The sequence below is a fragment of the Notechis scutatus genome, chromosome 2 (assembly GCF_049901735.1).
Source record: "Notechis scutatus isolate UNSWTSFEM ecotype Mainland chromosome 2, rNotScu1.2, whole genome shotgun sequence".
Classification (NCBI taxonomy): Eukaryota; Metazoa; Chordata; class Lepidosauria; order Squamata; family Elapidae; genus Notechis; species Notechis scutatus.
The window spans coordinates 12,344,118-12,353,910 of record NC_142010.1 but is presented as its reverse complement, the minus strand read 5'-3'; the positions used below and the strand labels follow the sequence as shown (position 1 = coordinate 12,353,910).

The following is a 9,793-nucleotide window of genomic DNA, read 5'->3' as shown; positions in this document are numbered from 1 at the left end:
AACCCAGCTTTTGTTCGGGCTGTTGTGCGGCCTGGCAACGCTCTTGTTTCTCAGATTCCTGGCCAGCCTCTGCCGTGAGGACCCCCTCTCGCTGGCCCCCCAGATGGGGAGCGGTGTGGGGGAGCAATACAGAGACACTTTGCTCCAGCCTCCCCCCAATGCCTTCCCGCTTTCCCCATCGCCCTGTGCCCTGAACGCCCCCTGGCTACTGGTGCTGGTGGCCAGTGCACCTGGGCATGCGGCCCGGCGTGAGGGGGTGCGGCGCAGTTGGGGGGGTGCGAGGGTAGCAGGGGAGCACAGTGTGCACACGGTTTTCACAGTGGGGCTGCCTGGAGATGTGGCACAGCAGGCAGCACTGGAGCGCGAGGCGGCCGAGCATGGGGACCTGTTGCAGGCGCGCTTTGCCGACACCTACACAAACCTAACCCTGAAGACACTGGCAATGCTGGGCTGGGCCACCACCCGTTGTCCCACCGCCCGCTTCCTGCTCAAGACCGATGATGACCTCTTCCTGAACCTGCCGGCCCTGGCGCGACACCTGGAGCAGTTGGCCAGCCCACTCGCTGCTTATCTGGGCTATGTCTACTCACACAGTGCACCCATCCGCAACCCCTACAGCCGGCACTACGTGCCCATCTGGCTCTACCCGGAACCTGCCTTCCCGCCCTTCTGCAGTGGCTCTGCCTACGTTCTCTCTGCCCCAGCCGCTGCTGCTGTCCTGGGTGCTGCCCGCCTGCTGCCGCTGCTGCCTGTGGAGGATGTGTATGTGGCGCTGTGCGCCCACCATGCTGGCATTGCCCCGCGCCACCTGAACCATATGGCCGGGGCTACCCACTACCCGCCTGATGCCTGCTGCTACCGGGAGGTGCTCCTCAGCGTGCACGAAGTGGAGCCTGCCGAAATGCTGTCCATGTGGGAGGCAGCCGAGCACCCCTGCACCGCCTGGCAGCGCTTCCTTGGCTTGACCCGCTGCCAGGTCCTGGCCTGGCTGGCTGCAGGGCTGCCAGACTCCTGAACGGAAAATAACTTCAGGTCAATGTAGTATGAGAGACTTGCCAGGCTGGCGTGTTGTGCAACAAGGTAACTTCCTCTCCGTCTGCGCCATCAGCTGCTGCAGGCGGAAGGCCTCCCCGGAGAGCTTGGCCAGGGCCACCTCCCACTCCGCCTCCATCTTCTCCTCCTGCTCGGCCAGCCAGCCCACCCAGACCGGCTGCCTCTCCCGGAGCAGCTCCTGCAGGGACTCCAACACCAGGCCCACCTGTTCTCGGCTGCAAGTAGCACCTGTGGGGCAGAAGAAGAGGGGGGACTCAGAGGGAGGGGGAGATTTCCTAGGGCTGCCTCCTGCCCCCTCCCCAAGAGACCCACCTGGCACTCCTGCCGGCTCTCCTCCTCGGCCTGCCTCTGATGCAGCAGCTTCTTCCTCTTCTTCCTCAGGGGCCTTGGGAGGCCATCCAGCAAGTCCTGCACGGGGAGGAGAGGGTGCCATTCCTGGGTCCCAAATGGCAGCGCTCCCACCCAGATGGGGCCACAGGAACCCTGTGCCCAGCTGGGGCTCCCAGGGGCAGGCAGGGGCCCACAAGGAGGAGAGCAACTGAGAGTCGGTCTGCCCCCGTCTCCTGATGGAGTGCCCCATGCAATTTGTAAGGAATTGATAGCCACCGAACAGTTGGGTTGGAAATATACAAACCAGGATAGACATTTACTACTGTCTCTTTAAGGGAATGCTAAAATTGTAATTGGGTGTGGTTCCTCAAATGGCTGTAAGATGGAGCCTTCAATACAGGAACGCAATGTTGCCAGCCAATCAAGACACAAAAAGAGCCACAAAACGGACAGAAGATATTAGAAACACCAATCAAGCAGAACACAGCAAACTCCAAGACCAATAAACACAGACCAAGACTCCAAACCAATCAGGATGAAGAAAAAACCATTCTGGCACAGCAGTAGGCTAGCCCCAAATTTAAAACTGAAACAAGTGTAAAAGTCTGACTCACAGACGAACACAATACAGAAACCTGATGATGGCAGATGAAATTCTGCCGAAACATATATATAATCTAAATCAATAAAAAGCATACTGGTCCTTTTTTGGTTATTATCTTTGCCAAATTACAGCCTTGATGAAGTCAAACTTCTGCCTAAATGTAGCACATTCTGAATTTTAAGGCAGGGCTCTCCAACCTTGCCCACCTCCGGCCTGGAGGACTTCAACTCCCAGAACTCCCCAGCCAGCTTTGAATTCTGGGAGTTGAAGTCCTCCAGGCCAACAGTGGCCAAGGTTGGAGCGTCATGTTTTAGGAGTCCGGGGGGATCCCCGGGTTGACGAGGGTTCCCTTAGTGGACATTCAGGGTTACGCCGTAAATTGCCCTCTTAGCGTTTATGGACAAGGCCCGAAACTCCAGATCTTGTGGCGCCAGAGCAGGTTTTCACCCTTCCAGACAACCGCAGAGGCTCTGCTGCATTCCTCCTGCCCGTTGCCAGCCAAAATGGAGCTTCCGAGGGGCGGATCTGTCAGTATGTCAGTAATTATGGGCTGAAATAGAGATGGGAACAGGTGAGCCAATGGGGGCTGTTTGGAAGCCGAAACCTAGTATCTGTTTATAGGGGGCCATAAGATGGTTTGGAGTCTGGGTGTGGCTTAGGCTTGCTGGGCTGTATAGAAGAGTTGGTTTGTCCTCTGCCACCCAGGGCCTCTCTCTCTCCCCCGGTAGGCACGAAAGCCGGCTGGGTCACTTTGGGGGAATCGCCAGGAGACGCAAGTTCTACTTCTGCCTTAGGCAGGAAAGCTGACCCTGGGAAAGTCTCCCTCTCCGTCTCAGCCCAAGCCACCTGGCAGGGCTGTTGGGGGAAAAGAAGAGGAGAAAGGGAGATCGCTGTAGTATGTTCCCTGCCTTGAGTTATGCATTAAAGGAACGGGACAAAAATAAGTCAATCAGGAGAGATTGGTCCCCGTTTGAACCCAAAACCAGACCCAGGGATGGACAAGACCCATTTGGGTCCACAGCTGCCCAGGTGCCACTCAAGCCCTGGTTTTAACCGGCTGGTCCTTCCGGGCTGCCTTTCCACTTCACACACCCCCCAAAGCCTCCCCCACACTGGCCCCACCTTCAGCCTTTGGGGTCTCCGGGGTTCCTGTGGGTGGATTGGAGGCATTTTATGCTGGGGGGGCTATTTAACCTTTTCATTGTTTTAGTGCCAAGAACTGCCGAGAATCTTTTCCCCTCCCTCTCCCCCTCCCCCCCACTGTTTCTGCTGGACAAGGGAGGCCGGCCGGGCGCAAGTCCTGCAGCCGCTCAGGGCCGTTTGTGGGGTCTGGATCCAGAGCCCCCTCCCCCAAAGAGGCCTCAGCCAGGGTCCGAAGAGGGGTGGGGGGCTGCATGGGCCCCTCAGGGCAGGACCCCCACTGCCTGCCCAAGGCTGGCCTCCCCCTCCCAAGCCAGGGACCTCATTACTGGAGAGCTTGCTTGCAAGGAGGGGAGGGGAGAAATGGCTCACATGGGGACCTCTGCAAAAGGCCTGGGAGGGAGGGAGGAAGGGAGGGAGGGAGGGAAGGGCGGCCACAGTGGGGCTGGGTCTCCGCCAGAAAGGGCAGCCAAGAAGTCTGGCTAGAAGCAGGGAGGGAAACTCTCCGCTGTTCATTTCTGCAGCAATGGAAAGTTCCTGTTTGGGCCGGAGCTCCAAATGAAGGTTCCCAGCGGAGAAGATGCCTCAGGTATTTACCCCAAACCTTTCTTGGCTCTTTGCAATCCCTGGAGGGGGTTAATGGCGTTGGTCCTTCTGGGCACAAGGCTCCGCCTGGCCGCCCTTGGAGAAAAGCCCCCTCTGGAGTTTCCTGCCTGAGGTTTGTAAGCCTTAGGCAATCCGAACCGTTACTCTTGTTTCGACATCCTTTGATCCCTCCCTGGCTGACTTTCCTTTCCTGAATGGGGATTCCCCTCCTGCAGAGACGGTGCCTTTTGCTGCTGCTGCTGCTGCTCGCTGGAGGACTGAAGTGCGGAGCCCACAAAGGTATTGCTGTGCCCTGGGACACCTGGCCCTCCCTTCCTCCTCTTCCTCCCCCCACTTCCAGTGGAGAGGGGGCACCTTCGGGGCATCTGGCGGCCCACAGGCGCCACAGGGGCATCGCCAGGGAGAAATGGGGCCAGCCTCCCTTCCCCTAACGTCTCAGCTGCCCTGGTTGCCTCCAGGCAGGGCTTCCTGTTTGAACCGGAGGCTGTTTCATCCTGGGAAGGGATGATGGTCCCACCCTGGCTGGGTTCAATGGGGGGTTGGCCAGAAGCCCCTGTGGCACCGGGAGGAGGATGGTTAGGGTGCAGTCCAAGGTCCCGCTGCTTCAAGCATGCCCAGGGCCCAATCCAGGCCCTACAGGAAGCAGGCTGCCCACAGGTGGCAGGAAGGCAGATGGTCGGTCATCCATGATCTCCCGCGGAGCACAACAGCCGCCTGGGTGGACCTGCAGACCTACTGCTGCCGTCTGTCTGGACCCCTGCCAGGCTGCAGCCACACTATTGCCAAAGTGGCACACCGCTCCTCGGCCTGTCTTGCCAGGTGCTGCTCTCTGGGAAGGGCGCAGGTGCTGCTGGCGAGGACGGTTCATTCCATCCTTGGCCTGCAGTGGCACATGGGGCCTATTTCTTAGTGTGGGAGGCAAAATGGGCTCAGAGGCCTGACGTCTCCTTCTCTCTTGCAGACCCTCCCGCAGACCCTGCGGCTGCCCATGATTGCTATGCAACCCCGCTGGAAGCGCTCCTGGTGCAGCTCAACCCAGATTTTGTTCGGACTGCTGTGCGGCCTGGCAACCCTCTTGGTTCTCAGCTTCCTGGCCAGCCTCCGCCGTGAGGACCCCCTCTCACTGGACCCCGGATGGGAGCGGTGTGGGGAGCAATACACAGACACTTTGCTCCAGCCTTCCCCAATGCCTTCCCGCTTTCCCCATCGCCCTGTGCCCTGAACGCCCCTGGCTACTGGTGCTGGTGGCCAGTGCACCTGGGCATGCGGCCCGGCGTGCGGGGGTGCGGCGCAGTTGGGGGTGCGCGGGTAGCAGGGGGGCACAGTGTGCACACGGTTTTCACAGTGGGGCTGCCGGGAGATGTGGCACAGCAGGCAGCACTGGAGCGCGAGGCGGCCGAGCATGGGGACCTGTTGCAGGCGCGCTTTGCCGACACCTACACAAACCTAACCCTGAAGACACTGGCAATGCTGGGCTGGGCCACCACCCGTTGTCCCACCGCCCGCTTCCTGCTCAAGACCGATGATGACGTCTTCCTGAACCTGCCGGCCCTGGCGCGACACCTGGAGCAGTTGGCCAGCCCACTTGCTGCTTATCTGGGCTATGTCTACTCACACAGTGCACCCATCCGCAACCCCTACAGCCGGCACTACGTGCCCATCTGGCTCTACCCGGAACCTGCCTTCCCGCCCTACTGCAGTGGCACTGCCTACGTTCTCTCTTCCCCAGCCACTGCTGCTGTCCTTGGTGCTGCCCGCCTGCTGCCACTGCTGCCTGTGGAGGATGTGTATGTGGCGCTGTGCGCCCACCATGCTGGCATTGCCCCGCGCCACCTGGACCATATGGCCGGGGCTACCCGCTACCCGCCTGATGCCTGCTGCTACCGGGAGGTGCTCCTCAGCGTGCACGAAGTGGAGCCTGCCGAAATGCTGTCCATGTGGGAGGCAGCTGAGCACCCCTGCACCGCCTGGCAGCACTTCCTTGGCCTGACCCGCTGCCAGGTCCTGGCCTGGCTGGCTGCAGGGCTGCCAGACTCCTGAACAGAAAATAACTTTCAGGTCAATGTAGTATGAGAGACTTGCCAGGCTGGCATTTTGTGCAAGAAGGTCACGTAGTGCAGTGGTCCCCAACCTTTTTTGTACCAGGGACCGGTTTCAAGCAGAAACATTTTTTCAAGGACCGGGGGGGGGGAGGAGAGAGAATCCGACTTTGGTAGTTTGCTTGCAGACGTTTCATTACCTGACTAGGTAACATCTGATGTTGTTACCTAGTCGGGTAATAAATCGTCTGCCAGCAAACCACCAAGTTCAGGGAGCGCCTTGGTCCTGCCTCCCTCAGCCCCATCCCTCAGGTGTCTCCCTCCCTCAGGTGTCTGCCTCGTTCCTCTCTCAGTCACTCTATCGCTCCTACAGCAGCCCAGGAAGAAACTGCTTCAAAGAAGCCGGGGGGGGGTGGGGTGGCTTTTCCTGTCGCCACAGCTTCCCCGAAGCGCCCGTTTCACCCCCACCCCGCCCGCCCGCCCGCCTGCGGTTCAATCCACAGTGCTCCGTTCTACCTGCCTGCCTGCCTGCCTTCTTCGTTTCGGAGCAGCTTCGGCTGATAAAAAGAGGCGAATAGTTATTATTCTCAGCCGAAGCTGCTCCCAAACAACCAGACAGGCAGGCAGGCAGAACGGAGCACTGTGGATTGAACCGCGAGCGGGCGGGCGGGTGGGGTGGGGTGAAACGGGCGCTTCGGGGAAGCTGCGGCGACAGGAAAAGCCCCCCACCGGCTTCTTCGAAGCAGTTTCTTCCTGGGCTGGTGGAGGAGCGAGAAAGCGACTGAGAGAGCTGAGCCAGAGAGCAGGACAGGCTTCGGTTGCTTCCTCCCTCCCCTTCTTTCATTTGTGTCCTTGATCCCCGATCCCAGCAGCATTCACCGAAGGCGAAGAAAGCCGCCATTTTTTAAAATTTTTTTTTCTTTGCGGCCCGGTAAAGAGTGCTCCACGGCCCGGTACCGGTCCGCGGCCCGGTGGTTGGGGACCCCTGACGTAGTGTAGTAAGATTGGGGGTGGGTTAGGGACTTTTGTCCTCACTGTGAGTTGAGTTGGGGGAGGGTGCATGAAGGGAGGCTTGGCCTGACCCGCTGCCAGGTCCTGGCCTGGCTGGCTGCAGGGCTGCCAGACTCCTGAACGGAAAATAACTTCAGGTCAATGTAGTATGAGAGACTTGCCAGGCTGGCGTGTTGTGCAACAAGGTCACTTCCTCTCCGTCTGGGCCATCAGCTGCTGCAGGCGGAAGGCCTCCCCGGAGAGCTTGGCTAGGTCCACCGCCCGCTCAGCCTCCATCTTCTCTTCCTGCTCAGCCAGCCAGCCCAGCCAGACCGGCTGCCTCTCCTGGAGCAGCTCCTGCAGGGACTCCAGCGCCAGGTGGGGCAGAAGAAGAGGGGGACTCAGAGGGAGGGGAGATTTCCTAGGGCTGCCTCCTGCCCCCTCCCCAAGAGGCCCACCTGGCACTCCTGCCGGCTCTCCTCCTCGGCCTGCCTCTGATGCAGCAGCTTCTTCCTCTTCTTCCTCAGGGGCCTCAGGAGGCCATCCAGCAAGTCCTGCATGGGGAGGAGAGGGTGCCATTCCTGGGTCCCAAATGGCAGCGCTCCCACCTAGAGGGGGCCACAAGAACCCTGTGCCCAGCTGGGGTTCCCAGGGGAAGGCAGGGGCCCATGAGGAGGAGAGCAACTGAGAGTCGGTCTGCCCCCGTCTCCTGATGGAGTGCCCCATGCAATTTGTTAGGAATTGATAGCCACCGAAAAGTTGGGTTGGAAATATACAAACCAGGATAGACATTTACTACTGTCTCTTTAAGGGAATGCTAAATTTGTAATTGAGTGTGGTTCCTCAAATGGCCGTAAGATGGAGCCTCCAATACAGGAAAACAATGTTGCACGCCAATCAAGACACAAAAAGAGCCACAAAACAGACAGAAGATATTAGAAACACCAATCAAGCAGAACACAGCAAACTCCAAGACCAATAAACACAGACCAAGACTCACAACCAATCAGGATGAAGAAAAAACCATTCTGGCACAGCAGTCTGCTAGCCCCAAATTTAAAACTGAAACAAGTGTAAAAGTCTGACTCACAGACGAACACAATACAGAAGCCTGATGATGGCAGATGAGATTCTGCCGAAACATATATATAATCTAAATCAATAAAAAACATACTGGTCTTTTTTTTGTTATTATCTTTGCCAAATTACAGCCTTGATGAAGTCAAAGTTCTGCCTAAATGTAGCACATTCTGAATTTTAGGGCAGGGCTCTCCAACCTTGCCCACTTCCGGCCTGGAGGACTTCAACTCCAAGAATTCCCCAGCCAGCTTTGAATTCTGGGAGCTGAAGTCCTCCAGGCCAACAGTGGCCAAGGTTGGAGCGCCCTGTTTTAGGGAGTCTGGGGGGATCCCCGGGTTGACGAGGGTTCCCTTAGTGGACATTCAGAGTTACGCCGTAAATTGCCCTCTTAGCGTTTCTGGACAAGGCCCAAAACTACAGATCTTGTGGCGCCACAGCAGGTTTTCGCCCTTCCGGACAACCACAAAGGCTCTGCTGCATTCCTCCTCCCCGTTGCCAGCCAAAATGGAGCTTCCGAGGAGCGGATATGTCAGTAATTATGGGCTGAAATAGAGATGGGAACAGGTCAGCCAATGGGGGCTGTTTGGAAGCCGAAACCTAGTATCTGTTTATAGGGGGCCATAAGATGGTTTGGAGTCTGGGTGTGGCTTAGGCTTGCTGGGCTGTATAGAAGAGTTGGTTTGTCCTCTTCCACCCAGGCCCCTCTCTCTCCCCCGTAGGCACAAAAGCTGGCTGGGTGACTTTGGGGGAATCGCCAGGAGACGCAAGTTCTAGTTCTGCCTTAGGCAGGAAAGCTGACCCTGGGAAAGTCTCCCTCTCCATCTCAGCCCAAGCAACCTCGCAGGGCTGTTGGGGGAAAAGAAGAGGAGAAAGGGAGATCGCTGTAGTATGTTCCCTGCCTTGAGTTATGCATTAAAGGAACGGGATAAAAATAAGTCAATCAGGAGAGATTGGTCCCCATTTGAACCCAAAACCAGACCCAGGGATGGACAAGACCCGTTTGGGCCCACAGCTGCCCAGGTGCCACTCAAGCCCTGGTTTTAACTGGCCGGTCCTTCCGGGCTGCCTTTCCACTTCACCCCCACAAAGTCTCCCCCACACTGGCCCCACCTTCAACCTTTGGGGTCTCCGGGGTTCCTGTGGGTGGATTGGAGGCATTTTGTGCTGGGGGTGCTTTTTAACCTTTTCATTGTTTTAGTGCCAAGAACTGCCGAGAATCCCTTCCCCTCCCTCTCCCCTCCCCCCACTGTTTCTGCTGGACAAGGGAGGCCGGCCGGGCGCAAGTCCTGCAGCCGCTCAGGGCCGTTTGTGGGGTCTGGATCCAGAGCCCCCTCCCCCAAAGAGGCCTCAGCCAGGGTCTGAAGGGGGGTGGGGGGCTGCATGGGCCCCTCAGGGCAGGACCCCCACTGCCTGCCCAAGGCTGGCCTCCCCCTCCCAAGCCAGGGACCTCATTGCTGGAGAGCTTGCTTGCACGGAGGGGAGGGGAGAAATGGCTCACACGGGGACCTCTGCAAAAGACCTGGGAATAAGGGAGGAAGGGAGGGAGGGAGGGAAGGGCGGCCTCAGTGGGGCTGGCTCTCCCCAGAAAGGGCAGCCAAGAAGTCTGGCTAGAAGCAGGGAGGGAAACGTTCCGCTGTTCATTTCTGCAGCAACGGAAAGTTCCCGCTTGGGCCGGAGCTCCAAATGAAGGTTCCCAGCGGAGAAGATGCCTCAGGTATTTACCCCAAACCTTTCTTGGCTCTTTGCAATCCCTGGAGGGGGTTAATGGCGTTGGTCCTTATGGGCACAAGGCTCCGCCTGGCCGCACTTGGAGAAAAGCCCCTTCCGGAGTTTCCTGCCTGAGGTTTGTAAGCCTTAGGCAATCCGAACCGTTACTCTTGTTTCGACATCCTTTGATCCCTCCCTGGCTGACTTTCCTTTCCTGAATGGGGATTCCCCTCCTGCAGAGACG

The 9,793-nt window shown here is 58.3% G+C and overlaps 2 protein-coding genes and 1 pseudogene across 2 annotated transcripts in view; 2 read left to right on the top strand and 1 right to left on the bottom strand.

Moving 5' to 3' along the window:
* LOC148131770 (uncharacterized) overlaps positions 1-9,793 on the bottom strand; it is a 45,272-nt gene that overhangs the window by 23,199 nt on the left and 12,280 nt on the right. The window lies entirely within an intron of this gene.
* LOC113432364 (beta-1,3-galactosyltransferase 4-like) lies at positions 4-1,585 on the top strand. The gene has a single exon (XM_026694524.2). It carries the CDS (start codon positions 104-106, stop codon positions 1,013-1,015), a length of 912 nt encoding a protein of 303 aa, XP_026550309.2. The 5' UTR covers positions 4-103; the 3' UTR covers positions 1,016-1,585.
* On the top strand, positions 3,631-5,773 carry LOC148131773 (beta-1,3-galactosyltransferase 4-like; annotated as a pseudogene).